The sequence below is a fragment of the Macrosteles quadrilineatus genome, unplaced genomic scaffold (assembly GCF_028750875.1).
Source record: "Macrosteles quadrilineatus isolate MER2022 unplaced genomic scaffold, UCM_ALF_1.0 Scaffold_6__1_contigs__length_79288215, whole genome shotgun sequence".
NCBI classification, from domain to species: Eukaryota; Metazoa; Arthropoda; class Insecta; order Hemiptera; family Cicadellidae; genus Macrosteles; species Macrosteles quadrilineatus.
In genome coordinates, this window is record NW_026542599.1 from 31,072,581 (window position 1) to 31,089,391 (window position 16,811).

At 35.2% G+C, this 16,811-nt stretch overlaps 1 protein-coding gene across 1 annotated transcript; it reads right to left on the minus strand.

The window, feature by feature from the left end:
* Positions 1 to 66: 66 nt before the first annotated feature.
* On the minus strand, positions 67 to 15,704 carry LOC128996353 (CCR4-NOT transcription complex subunit 10). Its single transcript, XM_054421625.1, has 15 exons — positions 15,623 to 15,704; positions 14,471 to 14,741; positions 13,589 to 13,739; positions 12,878 to 13,062; positions 12,505 to 12,648; positions 11,483 to 11,595; positions 10,294 to 10,445; positions 8,574 to 8,710; positions 6,570 to 6,635; positions 5,066 to 5,187; positions 4,753 to 4,870; positions 3,616 to 3,782; positions 2,734 to 2,968; positions 2,181 to 2,259; positions 67 to 490 (listed from the first exon to the last, which is right to left on the minus strand). The coding sequence occupies exons 2-15, from the start codon at positions 14,738 to 14,740 to the stop codon at positions 432 to 434; spliced, it is 1,998 nt and encodes a 665-aa protein (XP_054277600.1). The 5' UTR covers position 14,741; positions 15,623 to 15,704; the 3' UTR covers positions 67 to 431.
* Positions 15,705 to 16,811: the final 1,107 nt, after the last annotated feature.

The following is a 16,811-nucleotide window of genomic DNA, read 5'->3' on the forward strand; positions in this document are numbered from 1 at the left end:
CTACTAGACACCCTGCCTCTATTTATAGTATACCGGCGGACAGAACTAACAATAACATTGGCTTCAGCTGTTCCATAAGGATGAGAAATCTAGTATGGTAGTATGTTTTGTTTTATTCGTGGTGAAATCAAGGATAACTAGGCCCAGTTTCGAACCATCAAAAACCTACTGACATTACTCAGAATGAATACTTATATAATTGTGCAGAAATGCAGAAACCAAACTCACTTAAATACTTTCAGCCCATTCTTCCTTTCATTTTCTTTATTATCATTCCACTACATTTTAGAAATGTTAAAACATGTAACTCATTTTAAGTTACACAAAAATTATGAAACTAAGCCTTATTATTAGCATGTACAGGCCTATTTACAATAGAATATCACAGATACAAGTTCCAGCGCAGTTTTGGAGGTTTGAAGGTCTATGCTTTATCTTTGCAACTGCGGACAGTTCTGCTTGATGATGTTCCTTGCAATATCAGTATGACCTGTACAACAAGAAAGAGATGTTTAAAACAATTGACATGACAAATAAGTCTACTACTTAAAACTTTATTTTAAATCAAGCAATGGCAAGCCTGAACTACAGATAGTACTAGACCTTGTATTGTAAATTATTTTGATGAAGGTGTATTGTCACTGGTGCGGCTGGAACTGCAGTTGTTGGACATTTATCGCTCGGCAATAATTGTTGCATTAGGCATTGTCACTGGTGCGATTATTACACAATAATCGTATGGTTGCTTCTTGACTGGTTGCCGAGTTAAAGTAGTGATAGTAATTGATGAGTTTAATGAAAAAAAAAAAACAAAAACGATTCAGTTATGTTTTTAGTTGAAGATCTAGAAGTTTAAGAAATCTTGGAAATGATAAGTGTTCCACGACATGCACACATGGTGTAATTACAAAATGAACAGAAGAGGCGTACTTCAGAATATTAAGAAACAATCAATTGAATTTTTTCCGAGTTCTTCAGACTTTCAAAATGTCAGTTTAAGTTTTAATCTTAGACAATAGACAATAGACAATAGACAATTTTCTTTATTTGTGATTTCTTTAAGAAATACAATGGCGTCAGAAAGATTCAGAATGTTTAACATTTAGCCTAATCTTGTTTGATCAATGAGGATCTTAAGAAGACTTCTTCAAACTACATTCCCTATCCATTTACAGGAGATGAGAAGTTAGATCTTACGTTAAGGCAGGATAGTTTATTTATACTCGTTACATTTTTGACTATGCTAATAAACTATTTGAATGCTACAGTAATTTTTTTTTCAGAAGAAAACACGTTCAAAACAGAAATATATTAATTCCCCAGTTGCAGCAAACCTGCGTACTCAGGGAGTTTCCAATGCATTTATGTGTGTCTTAATGCCACATAAAACCACTTACAATTTTACCAAGTATCATAAAAATGCATGAACAATTAAGCGATATACAGCATAAAATTTTAACTACCCTCCATAAGAATAACATTGTGGCTAAGTACACAGGTTTACTGCAACAAGGATCACAAATTAATGGCTTTTTATGAAAATATCATCAATAGATTTAGCACTTTTAATATCTAAATAACAAATTGACGTAAAGCAATAATTCAAAGCACTAAATTGTTTTTTTTTTAGGTTTAAACCGTGGTAAAAACTATAACTTGACTTATACAAAGTTCATACAGTATATATAAAAAATAAAACATTTTATTGTATTGTATTTTGTTGCACGTGAAGAGTTAACTAACTAATAACTGAGATAAGTGATTGGCCTACAAACATTTTTTTAATAATCAGCATCCCAAAAACTTATTCTAAATATTTAATTATTCTATTTTCTTCATGTTTTTATGATTGGCATAGATTTTTTAATTATTCTGATATATTGGGGTATTACAAAAACAAATATTTTAGAGTTATGATGTTATGATACATTTTGATCACACGCTAAACTGTAATCACACTTTCTTTACTCCACCCTTATTTCATTTTTCTGTTTGCAAACCATTGGAATTTTCTCACGATAGTAAGAGAGTCCAATCCCTGGGATTGATACATATATGTAGACTGTTCTAAGATATCTTAATGACAAATTGCATCTGTGTCCACATGGTTTTTTTTCATAAACTGTAAAACAGTAGAATCCTTATGCAGTAGCCTATCTTAATAATTCACTCACACTTACCTAGCAGCAACTCTATGTACAGGGCCAGTGCTATAACATGAATAGGGACATCACAGTTTGGTCCTTTGGACTTCCAAACCTGGAATAAAAAACAAAAATCACACTTCTATGATTTACATACACTACTGAGCAAAAAAGTACCAAAAACGTTCAGAAATAATAAAACATTTTTAATGCCAACACATTAATTTGAAAAGCCACCCATTCTTCCCTTTAAGTCACCAACTCTGATCAGTTTCCTCCCTTAACCTATATTTTTGAGGGACCTGTTTCAACTTCACGTCACCTATTAAACTTTGTTAACTAAACTCATTTCAATAAACCAACATTTCAATAAACCAACCGTGACCGTGAGTCTCAAGTTTCTATAGGTACCTGTATATTGTTACCCATTTTTTTGGTTTTTATAGATCAGTACCACAAACGGTAAAAATTGATTTTGTATGTATTTTTTTGGTAACTGCAATACTCAAGACTTTCTTTTTATGCACAGAAAAAATCCCGTCCCGTCCCGTCCCGAACTAAAAATTCAATCCCGTCCATCCCTACTAACCTGTTTGAGCATGTCGCCAGCCTTATCCAGCTCTCCCCGCAGTGCTAGGGCCACAGCCAGGTTGTACTGAAGGACAGCTCGGCCAGTAGCTGTTGTGGCTGGGAACCACGGCCTCAGTGGCCGAACTCTGGGATCCACCAGTTCGGCCATCTGCTCCGGGTTCAACAACTCTATAGCTGCTGGTATCTTGTCTAGCAGTACGTATGCCTCACCTGCATACAGCCTGGCTAGCAGCCTAAGGACAGAATGGTGTGTGATTATGTAATCTAATAGTATGCAATATCTTGGCTTAAGATCTAATATATACAATTTTCAAAATTTTTCAGGAGCGTAGTCAGAAAAATTAATTTTAGTCAAAATTTTGAAATAATTGAATTTTGGGATTTAAAAGATTCAAAGTCTGTCGGACGGTTTTTCAGGTTATGTGCACAAGGAGATTCTGTTGACATACTCCAGTTGATAGAATGTGCTACTATTGTTGTTCTATGAAAGTTAATGACAAAGTGCTACAGTTAACAATTATTTAATTTTTATTCAGCATTGCCTCCAGGATTGATTTAAGACAATATAAAATAGGTTACGTACCTTTACGTCGTCAATCCTAGGTTAGTCTTTTTAGCAGCGACTAGTTTCGAAACTGACGTTTCATTTTCAAGCCTTGTCAAATATAAAATTACTTGAACATAATGTCGTCGTCAAAGTACACAAATATAACATTTAACACGCACAAATACATTAAGATACAGAAAGACGCGCGGCCGGCCATTACACGCACGACGGACACGACTCAACTACCAAAGTATCATCAGTATTTTATATGACAAAAACCTTGAGGTACATTCTTTCACCAAATTTAGTTGAACTCACTTGTTGTAAACTTACTTGTGTGCACCTGAGAGGTTGGGTTGGGCCAGTAGAGCTTTGGAGTGTTCCAGACAGATGACAGGGTCTCCTAGACACAGAGCTACGTAGGCGCTAGCAGCCAACACACAGGCACGCAGTACTGGCACCTGTCGGGGGTCTACCGGTGGGGATGGAGGTGCTGGCACCTGCAACACAAGCCAGTTTTTAAAATTTAATTGAAACTACTAAAATTTGTTGAGCTATACTAAAAATTGGACCCAACCTCTCACAATCATGGTGCTAACCACTTCGCTATCAACACAACCACCTGAACATCTAACAGTTAAGATAACTAGAATTTCCTTTACTGATAAAATATAAAATATATAATTATTGCCATTCAATCATACTAAGGCATTTTCTCCAAAGCTAGGAGATATAAAGATGCTTAATGGTGCCACCACTTCTACTATGCAACTAAATAAATCAACATTAGGTTACAGGTTTTCACTAATAATGATTTGATTTTTATTATTTATTTAACATTTTTTGTACCAAAACCCGTTTCTGGCCAAAATCAATTCTCAGTTTTTCTTGCCGGTAGGCCTACAATGGGTACCAACTAAATATTCTCAAAAAGTATGTTGAAAACTAGGGAGGGGGTTTACCGGTTTTTAGCAGAAAACAAAAGCTGAGAATTGATGGAAATATTGGTTTTGGTTTATGCGTGACACGATTGCAATGTTTTTGTTATTGCGGGATACATTGCTAATTGACTTCAAGGTTGCGGTGGATGTTCAAGATTTTGCTGCGATTGCAGGCAACAATTATGACGTCTTTGGGTTTGTTTAAAATATTTTCAAGATTTTACAGAGATCCTTAAAGGTGATGACGTCTTCTATATCACAAGGGACGAATATGATTTTTTTATGATTGCAAAAGAAGACAATGATGTCTTCAAGATTTTTCTGCAATCACAAATAATATTCACCGTAATACAGGGTGATTATAAAATAAATGAACAATTACAGCTATTTAAATTACAAGGAGGATGGAACCTACATTTTCCCACGAGTGTCTACCAAATAGCCTGTTTCTACCTAAACTGACTGAAATGCAGCAATATACGGTCAGCTTACAATAATTTTAAATATAAAAAATAATCCATTCACTCACCGGAGGTCCCCCCTCTCCGCCAGTGGAAGGTAGCAGTAGTAGTGCATTGCGTAGACACAGTGAAGAGAACTCTAGACTGACCACAGGAATGGCGTAGGACTCACACCTCGGCTCACAACTGCACAACAAAACATATCACTATTACCTATTATAGCTCGGCCGCTTAGAAAACGACCTGCGCGCTAATGGTAAACCAATGCTGGAGGAGGTCGTTTTCTAAGCGGCCGAACTATACTAACAATGCTTCAAATATTACTTTTGCAGACCCTAAATGCTGGTCCCTTAAAAAGCCATTGCTATTGTTTTTACTTACCTATATTTTGAGTCTTTCCAAATATTTGGGTTTAAAATAATTTTTCTATGAACGCCACTACCAATCACCCCTTGAACAAGGTCGTTTCTTCTTGCTTTGAAATCAAAATCACCAGCATTGCTCTGAAAACAGACAACTAAAATTAACAAGTGTAAGTTAAATAAAACAGTAAAAAGTTTTTTTTTTATTGAACGTATGTGTCTATGTAACTAGTGGCTTAAAAAAATTTAAAAATACAAAAAAACTCCCAAAAAATGAATTTTTTTAAGAATGTTTAATTTTTATCTCAGGGAAATAAACAATTTGACTTCACAGGAAAGGCTCAAACACATTTGGTATATTTTGACTGTTTATGGGATTATAATTAACAAATAAAATGACAACACCAGCAACTTAAAACAATTACAATATAAAAGTGATGTGGATTTTTTTTATCGATCATGTAGCAGTCAACTTTCAGTAATTGTTTCAAAAGTGACTTTTTTAAGTTTTGATAGTACCTGTACTGTCCTTATAATTTTGTTTTGCCTAATGTGGTGTTCGTAACAGTGCTTTAGCCAGTTAAAACATTTTCTGGTGATGGGAACTTAAATGAGATTCTAACTAGCCAGAGCAACGCTTTCCAAAATGAGGATTTCTGATTACAACACTAGGGAGTAACTTTCATAATTAATTACAACAACAAACTAAATTTTAGAGATGTTTTGATACCAAAGTTTATCGAATCTAAATACGATTCTGATACATTAAAATTGAAAATTCAATCCTTGAAACCGATACTTTTTTTTATTTTACAAATTTTTCAATATGCATTGGTTATATTACACCAACTCCTGTCTTTATGTCCTTACAAAGTAATTTTAGGGTAATGGTGACTTTTTGAAATAAAGGAAAAGTTTTAATTCTAAACTAGGCGATGCAAAAATTTAAATCTTTATAAGCCCATGAAATACTATATTAAAAGTAAATTGAAGATTTAACAAACAAGTATCAAAAAGACAATTTTGCTATTACTAGAATTGTGTTGGCCTGAGATTTTTGATCAACCTGAGCTTGATGTAATATCATGATCAATTCTTGGTCAGAGACATCATCACTGTCTTCCACGGTTGCAGAAAAATCCTGAATATTGCTTAGCTGTAACATCATTATTGTCTTCTGTGATCTTGGCCAAATCCTGAATATCTCTCCTTGTCGTATCATTATCGTCTTCCACGATCACAGCAAATGCCTGAATATTCCCAGTGGCAACAGCAACTTCACTTTTTGTGATAACAGCAAAATTCTGAACATCTCTCGCGGTCGTTGTAATAAGGTCGTGTAGACATTATTATCCTCTCCCCCAGTTGTGGCAAAACTACAAATTTGTTCTCAACCGTGTAGGGCATTGGTATCAGCATCGATTCCAATTCGCAAAACATATATATTAGTGTAACTTGATATTGGTGGTATCATGAACCGACACATCCCTACAAAAATTATATTTTTAGATAATATTTTTTACCTCTTTATGAGCCATAATGCAGCACTCTGCTAGTCTCAACCATAACCTCGGATTTGTATGATACACCTGAAAAGAATATGAATTTACAACTGAAAATACTTATTAATGAGGACCTTACATGTCAGCAATTCTGCTTGAAACTATTAAATAAATTGTTTAGAACACCATTCAATTGATTGATATAAAAAACTGGAAAGTGATAATTGAGCGGAGCTCATTGAGATTGGGCATATATATACTATCTCCAATATAATATATGTATATTATTCAACAGTATAAGTAAGAAGTATGTACCGAACAAAAGTATACTCCATTGATGTCCACTGATGTAGTTGGCAAAAGATTTATTTTAGTAATAAAAAAGACAAATTATACTCTTGAATTGAGTTCATTGTAGTAAATCTAAAAACAATTCCTTCCACAAAATCACATTTTAATTGAGCTTGAAGTCGTTTTATTTACGTTTTGTCAACATTAGCTATACTAGTTGCCAAGTTGGTTAGCCTACAAAAAACCACAACAAAAATGTACACTTGCTTACACTAACCCTTCCTTTCACACAAACTCCATCAAAGTTTCCCGCAAACAAAGAATATTGAAAAAAGTATTATAAGTTTAAAATTGTTGGATTTAAGTTGTTCAAAGGGTTATTGTGGGAATTTTTCATCACTGATGATTTAGCAAAACCAAAACACAACTTTCACAAATATTAAACACTGGAATCTGTTGCATCTACACTACAGATTAGGAACCTAGAACTTGACAAGATTATTACAAAATCTGGGCAACATCTGAAAACTCAATAATTGAAAAGAACATTTTTAGACTTAAAGGTAGTTGTGGTGTATAATTCAAGGGTTGTCTGTGAACAGGTCTTTATCAAGTTTCTGTTGCAGCCAAATGAGCTAGTTAAACCTCAGACCAAAGTCTCCTTTATTTCATCCACTACTATTCTCGTTGGTTACCACTTTAATAGGATTATTAGTAACGCCATACAAACCTAACCATACAAAAATGTTGTGAAAGAAAAAGACTCTTCTGCCAAGTATGAATTGTGTTCTGTGATTAGATTTCTGTGTTCAGTTTTGTTTGGACGTAAATGCGCTAAAAATTACCACAAGTGCGTAAGGGGTTCAGAGGTCGTAAAAATTTACACAATATTTTACACGATGAAGGCTGTCTGTGTTTTTTCACCAGTCTTGTTTGAGGCAGCAACCAAATTTAGAGAAATGTTGTCTGCAGATAGCTAAGTGACTTAACAAGAGAAATGGCCTAATAGGGGATGTCTCCTAAGCTGTTAAGGACTTTTGGTAAACCCTGGTAGTCTAAAACACTCCTATCACCCAGCAAAGTTTCCTTGAATTTAATCACTCTCCAGGTGGAAACTCATGAACTCCCCTTGCAAAATGCCTTCTGTTAGTACTCTAAACCACTAATGCACATTTTAAAAGTCAAAACACATTTATGCAGTGGCAACGGATATAACAGGGGTTGACCTCCTTCCTACAGAAACCTAATCACAGAACGTGATTCATAATTGGCGGGAGGGTTGAATTTCTTGCACAAAGTTTTTGTTTATTATGAAGAGATTAATAGTCCCATAGAGGTTTGTAAACAGGCTAAAACAGTAGTGGACAATGAAAAGAACATGAGATTTGTCTCAGATTTGAACATGAAGCAAATCTGCTTCATGTAGATAGTAGCTTCTTTGTACACGCTTGATACACACAGCATTGTCAAATTCTACTATTCACGAAGTATAAGCAATATAAAAAAGTTAACACACTAACATCCAAACAACCAAATCTTGGAATTTCTCCATCCATCTAATGCTACAACAAAAATAAAATAAATACTAACAAAAATACAAAGATGGTTAAAATGTCTGCAAACTTACTAATGTGCGTGAAATAAAAAATACATTTTTTCCAACCACCCAATCCCAAGTACGGTATCCCAGTATCAGTATCCAGTATACCAGTGGGGTATACTGCAATCCCATACCTGTACAGCTTCTATAAGACAGTCAAAAGCCTGCGTAGGTTTCCCGCCGTGCAGCAGTGCAACGCCCAGGTTGTACATCAGGATCGGGGATTTGTTGGATCCGACGCAATACAGAGGTCGTCCTGATAGCGGTTCGCCTGCAGACATGGTTATAATATGTACCATAGGAAGGGATGTGTCGGTACCTGAAGGTGATTCTCCGTTGCTTAATTAACTTAAAGGTATAGTTAAAACCTTCAAAGTTTTTTTATTTAACTAGTTATCATCGGTACGTATGGTACCAGTACCAATAACTGAGAGTCGATTTTCGGTCAGGAACTAACTGGTAACAACTTTGAAAAAAAAAATGGTACCGACACATCAGCTACAGTAAAAATTTAACTAACTCGACAACTGTGGACCCAGAGGTTGTCAAGTTTGGAGGTAGTCGAGTTATCCAGATCATTGAAGTTTTTAATAGGCTTTAGGCTTTCTTTTAATAAAATAATAAATACCGATAGACTAATTTTGTTACACAAAAATTTACTACTTACATGAGTAAAAAATATATAAAGATATGTGGAATATGCAACAATTAAGGCCCGGTTCACACAAGCGACTTATCTAGCCGACTAGGCTATGATTAGGTAAGCCCGACTGGGTAGCGGACCACAGGATCAAATGGAGCCGTTCACACGAGCTTAGGGCGACGACTAGCTAGCCGCGTTTGAGCTTGGTGTTCCAAAACATAGTCTGGCCCCCCTTCCCAGTCACTCATGGCAACTACCCAGTCACCCGCTCTAGCGGCTTAGCAGTACACGTAGCCTTATGGGAGCGTTCACACGAGCGATCGGGTAGTCGCGCTGCAGCTTGCATTCTTCCCTTTGTTCTCATTGTGCACCAGTGATGGATCCGAGTGGTTTTGATATCAATATTTTCATCTAGTCCGTGGACATGTCGCTCGTGTGAACCGGTGTATCCTGTGGTCCAAGAGACAGTACCAAGGGTTTGAATCTAGAATCACTGAGCTCTATAAAATAGACCTGAATCCATGGTAGAGTACACTCCCTCTTATCCAGAAACCTTTTAACCGGAGTGGGTGGTAGTCAAAAAACTTTTCTTGTAGGAATGATTTGAGACCAGTGATCATATGTCTAAATACGATGCTCACCCGAATAATATTTGGGCCAGATTTTGAGTGACGTCAAGTTTAAGGGGACGTAGGTTTAGCCGAAAAACCTGTGTTCTGTACAAGTCTTGGTCCTGATAAGTCCAGATAAGATTCTAATGTATTTTAAAACATACATTAAATGCGTTTTAGAAATCAAAGAAGATATGAAAGTGTAATATTTGAAGATTTAAAGAGTAAAACAAACATATTAAAAATATCTAATCTCTATATTTTATGATTAGTTTTGGAGCATATTCCTGCATTTTAAAATCTTATAAAATCCTTAAAAACACATATTGTCACAAGAAACATGTTAAAATATTGATTTTAGAACATTTTAAACATAGGCCAGTCACCTAAAACAATTGGTTCACACTGAACCAAACACTGAACCAAATCCACAGAAAGTTACGACTCTATCCTATTTTTGAAGAAAATGGAGCAAAAGTGCTCTAAAACTAGTACTGTAATTCAATATTAGACATCGAAGAGAATGGTGGGCCTGTATAGCCATTTTTTCAACCCTGAGGAAATAATAAAGGAAGTATAAGTTATTTATTAGCATTGTACCTTGATCTGGTTTGGGATACGCTTTCATTGCAGCCTCATTTTCCTGCAGTGCCTTCTGCAGATAGAATGCAGAAAGATTAGGTTTTGCCATGTAATGGTGAAGACAGCCCATGTTGTTGTAGAATAATAAAGACGGTGACTCCCCTGACTCTCTTAACACAAAAATAAACATCTATAAATAATCTTGTTGTGCTAAAGTATTTTTTATTGTTTAATTTAAACTTTTAAAACAAGATCGTAAAGTTAACCTTGATTTACATACAAAATTAACTGTGTTTACTTTCAGTAAGCATTCAGTTCTATAGCTTATAGAGGAAGACACAGAGATATGATAAAAGATCAAATACTTTTACTACTGAAAATCTATTAATATCCATGAAAATGAAAATCCAAGTGAGAATGTATCAGCTCAGTGGAGATGACACTCAGACGAGTTGGCCGATTAACAGGTCCTCGCAAGGCAAACCCACATGAGGCTACAGGGAGCTAGATTTGGCTTAGTAATGAGGCATTTGACTTTTCTGCAACTTGTTTAAGTTTTTAACAATGCTATGTTTCTGTGATTGCAGGAGTCGATGATGATGTCCCTGCGAGTTAGGGAGATGTTCAATATTTTGCCACAATCATGGAAGATGATAATAATTTTTCCGTTATCACAGGTAGATGTCCTAGTTTTGGCTGTGATTGTGTTTTGGTAGTTTTTAGTAGTTGGGCTGTGATTGTGGCTGGGAATGACCATAAAATTTCCGTGATCACAGGAAACGGTGATGATATCCGCGATTGCGGAAAATGATGATGATATTTCCGTGACCATGAACAAGATAAACAAGAGTGTTTTGAGAATAAACAAGATTTGGCCACGATTGTGGAAGATGGTTATGATATTGTTCCACACAGCCATGATAAATGGCCACAATATTATCTTGATAACATTGTCCCCAATATGCGATGGCATGGTCGGATTAAGCGAGAAGTCGGACTAGTCGAGGTGGGGTTGTACTATAACTATATTTAATTTTGAGTATAGATATAGGATCTAATCTTGACTCGACTATATATCATAAAATTGACTTAGTTAACTTAGTAAAGTATTTCACACAATATAGACTAAGCTTGAAAAACTTTTCAACTCAAAACACAGCTTACCTATACACTTCAAACTAGTTTACAGTAGTCTAAAAATACTTACTTGAAAATATTTACTGAATTGGTCAATGGTATTGATGATAAAACTTTAATTGATTTATTATAATTTCCTCTTATATATTCTAAATTTCCTTTTAAGAAAACTGGGGCCAGGTTCTGAAACAAGAATTATAGAAGTTATAGAAATTATTAATTAGCATAGTAACATAAAAAGAAAAAACCTTTATAATAAAATTTATTTAAATTATAACAACTTTTAATTAAATCTTCATGAACATTTTTGAAAAAAATATGTTTTTAATTTATGTACATTTAATTTAGGATTTCCTTGTGATAGGATTTTGTCACTATTGCAAGTGACAACGATGATGTCTCCACGATTGCAAGAGATTACCTATCACAGTTCTACGGTGGGTGAACCCCCGAGCTATCTGGAGGCTTACCCCCAGTTACTTTGGGTGATGTTACTCAGTGGACAAACTAAACACTCGCTTACAAAACCCACTTTATTCGTTAGCCCACAAAACATACAAAGAACACAATGATTAATTAATAGCAACCAAAAGTTAGAGAGGACTGGAACAGTGTTAATAATTTAGTACCAAAACAAAACCTCAACCCGGAAAAAGAGCCTAAATTTCAATTTTGAAACTCCAATTTGAAGACTGTCTACCTAGACTATCTTACCGGGACCCTTCTACCCCAGTGGGACCCTGTCTTATAACTCACTACACGACCACTACACACAAACTCTCCCCCCCTATCAAGCCACAGCCTTCTGTAGGTCAGCACAACAAAATGATTTAACAACAATTTAATCCTGCTCACACAACATTGCCAAAAAATTCTCTACAATATTTTTGACCTCTCCTATTACAGTTATTGCAAGAGATGATGACATCTCTGTGATCACATAAGATTAAAAATCCTACATAAAGAAAAATTTAATCCCATTGCAAACTAAAAGTATTACTCCGACCAAAAAACACTAAACATAAAAACAAACCACGTCAATTAAACGTATACGTAAGATTGAAATAACACAATTTTAATATATTTACTTACCGAGGTCACAGCGTTGTTCGCTGTTACGATGCTTTTAAGCTCTCTCTTGCAAGCTTTGATGGCACAGGTGCTAAGGTAACATCTGGTTTTATATTGTAATAGCTTCAGTCTGAAAGCGTCAGTCGCTGCGTCCAAAGTCACAGGCTGAAAATAAAGCCAAGTACTCAGGGATTAGGGAACCAAAATTTGAAGCAACACTTGGTCAGAATATAATCAAATAATCCTAGCTATCTAACCAAAGGTCGGCGTTAGGTAGTAAAAAAATCAAGGTTTGGACAGTTTCCTTAAAAAAGTTTGAAATTTGAAATAAATACAACATTTAGGTAAATTAAGACCAATAAATTCTGTTCCTCACTCAACATATAAAACTCACTGCCTTCTCTTGATGTTCTTTCTCCAGCGTCTTGAGGTCCTTGTCGCCAATCATCTTGGTGGCGTTCTCCGTGGACACAAACTGGTTCTCAATGTAAGCTATCAGCGAGAGCGCCTGGTCAGGCTGCTGTGTACTGAGGTGGAGCTCTATCAGCAACAGACAAACTCTATGGGCCAGTCCCTCCTCTGTAACCAACATTATAACAAGTTTTAGAAAATTAACAGTTAGAAAAGAACAATTCAAATTGGTAATAAGTTATAAGTTAATTTCATTTTCAAGAGTTGTTAGCCTCCGGATTACATTTGAATATTTATAATCGTTTAAATACCTGCATTCAGTAATCAAAAATGCTGCTTGTGGCATCTATAGTTTCAGTTCAGTTAGGAACCATCTTCAGGCCGTAAAAGGTGTCATTATTTACCTCCGTATAAGGTCGTCATTTAAAATATAATTAGGCCTACATAAAACACACACGAGCATGCACATTGATTGACGAACATTTAACATTTAAAAAACCGAGTAGGCCTACTCGGCGACACAAGACAGGTGATGCGACCGGGCGGAAGTTGTAGCTCGAACTAAACAGAGGTACGTTCAATTTCTACTTGTGTTGTTAACACTTTGTAACGCAATCGTTGCATAAACTACGTTTACCAAACTCACAATTCATCATAAACAAACAATAAAGATCAAAGATAAGGTAACACTCACCCATTGGTTCAATAAATGAAAACACTTTGTTCATAAGTTTGAGGGCAGATTGATGTTGCTGAAGATGGTACAAGACAACGGACTGGTTGTAGAATAGCACACAATGTTCTACATCTTCGAGTGCATCACAGTCCTCTACGTTGACATGTGCCTAAACATTCAACGGCGGTTGGTTTATATTACAACGATTGGGAGGTGAAACAAATCCTTATCAGTTACTTATGGATTACAATAGGCCTACTTACCTATTTATAAGATATTTGTTTCAATGGTAAAAAAAGTTATAGCCTATCTAGTATCCAATAATCCAACATAAGCTTGCAGAGCATGTTTGGCAGACTGTTTGACGTTTGCGCTGCACATATAATATGTTCCCAGTGCAGGAGAAGTGTATCGCAAGATGGAGACTGCGATAGGGACTGAGGTTGGCAGAGGTGAACCTTACATTCTTAATAATAAATTATAGGCTAAGTTAAACACTTTTGTATTTTCGGATTCAACATGAAAAACATGTACAAGTAGGCTAGGCCTACATAGAAGTCATAAACTTAACATTTAATTTTTATCAGTGAATCTTCTATAAAAGTTAGTAAGTTAACAGCGCAGTAAAAAGGTATAGGCTTACTTAATGAAGGTGTAAAATAGGGTGCGTTGCTAGCCTAACTTGTTGGTCAACATTTCAGTCTTCAGTGAGAGAGGGATGAGTCACATGCACAAAACATTTAAGTTACTGTAGTGGGTTTGGACGGCTTAACCTCAAAGTGGAACCTCTGTATTTTAAGCACCTTATATAAAAAAGCCACAGGCGTTTGCTAAACAATAACAACAACTAACTTAACTTAAATGAAGCTACTAAGCATATACGGTACCAGGTAGGCTTACCTGTTGACAAACTTGATTCAAGGATTTCCTGAATACGTCAGTTTTCTTCAGCTCACTCTTGTAAAATTCAGCAACAACTCTATTATGAATGACTTTGACATCGTTTGGTCGAGCACTTTCAAGCTTGCTCAAGTGATGAAGACATGCAGCAAAGTTCATTTTGTTGAATTCTGTCAAAGCTAACTGAGCCAAATCTCTCTCTTGTTCAGAAATCTGACTGCTTTGTTCATTACTGTTAGTTTTATCACTTGTTCCTTCCTTATCCGCCATTCTGCAGGAAAAAAGAACCATTTTTATTTAATTAAAAAAGGGCTAAAAAGTAAAAAGTTAATAAGCCTACATTTGTAATACGAAAGAATGTAAGTTATCTTAAGACTTTGTTTTTACACATTCATAAACAACTTAAGTTAGGCTAAGTATGTGGTGGAAAATAAATGAATATAAGTAAGTTAAATTTATTTAAGTTACCATTTTACCTTCTTTTACAACTAGAAAATCACTTAGGCCTAGCTTAATGAAAAAGATACCTGTCTGTCAGTGAACTTTAGATGTCTAGTCATCTACGTATGGCAACTGATTTCAAGATACAAATTTCATTGTTAGGCTTGAACTTCAGATGTCATATCCCTCAAGTTGAGGTCGTCGGTAAACATAAAGACACGAACACAAACACAAAAACACTGAAATGCATTGTACGAATTAACTTATTATATTTAAATTTGGCCAGTAACTTACAGGACACGGCATCAAGGGTAGATGCAAGGTTATGACAGGCTTATTATTCGTGTTCACAAACTATCTCAACTAGATGACATTTGAAGAAGCCTGATGACAAGATTGTAATTTTGTAACCAGTAACTTAACTTAGGAATCGCCCATGGACAAGTCTAGTAGGCCTAAGTTAAGCTGCTTAACTTTCTAAGCATCATGGAACTAGGTCGATATAATCACCAAGAAACTGACCCTTTAGTGAATTGCTAAAATAATTTTATTTAAGACTCAAACTTACTTAATGTTTTAACATTTTGCATGATAACCTCATTCTTAATAGGTTAAAGAATAGCAAAACATTAATCTTTGCACAATGGTAACTTGACACCTATGAATGAGTTACGAACTTTTGCTAAGATAGGCTAGGTTAAATATCCTTACCTTTAGCTATTGAATAGGAAAGAAGACTTATATATATTATACCGGCTAATTAGTTAAAAATACCTGTTAAAAATTAGGTCTAACTTACAACACTCAACAATGTATACAAACAAAATCAGTAAATCAATAATCAATCACACTCACACAAACAATACAATTTTTGTATTATACAAAACAAACTTGACTGAAACACAATTCAATTCAATTCAGTTTTTTTTACACAAATAAAAACAAAACCAAACAAAACAACAACCAGTCTCAAAATCATGTAAAGGTAAAGTGAGAAACCCTGAACTGAAGATTAACATGAAATCTAACCACGTTCACCTAAAAGGTGGCTGTGAATCTAACCAGTTGGTTAAAACTGATTAGGCCTACTACTTTACTTTTGGAAATAAATATACGTAATAAAATACCGTAATACTACAGTTTGAATGAAACATGAAACATTAAACAAGTTTAACCTTGTAATACACCCGTTCCTTAAAGAACTTAAAACGATATAATCGGACAAATAGAAATAAATAACGGACCAGAGGCACGGCCACCTTTAACTACAGGCCGTGGCCTGGTAGAATTGGCAACGTCGCAAGTGGTGTTGTTTAGTGACAGCATAGATAAAATACCCCCGCCGCAGCGAACCTGCAGACTAGGTGAATTTCCATTTGCCTTATTGGATTTACACTAAAATGTCTCCTTAAAAATATCACATTTATTCCCTATTTAAATAACTTTAGTTTAACGAGTACTTAGGTTTGCTGCAACAGTGGTGGGGGGGGGGGGGGGGGGTAAAAAGGTGGTTTTTAGTAAAATGTAATAGTTTAGTGTGAAATTAATACATTTTCCAAATTTGATCAAAATATGTTCATAAACAAGCAAACTAAACTACCGTACAACAGTTTACTTATTCTCCTTAAGAATAACATAGGAATTTTAAATTTGTAGATTTTTAGAATTTTCTCCGTAAGTATTAGGCGCATATTAACGCTTCAATATACTAAATTATTTGTTTTTTAAGCTCTACAAAATGGTTTGGAAAGAAATTGCTAAATTTTAAGTTTTTAGGGTAAAAAAATGGGAAAACCCAATTTTTACTCCATAAAACCCCCCATAAACCCCTGTTCCCATAATCCGATCATGCTGGTTCGCGAACTCGTTCGAATAAACGTAGGTTTATACCAAATTTAAT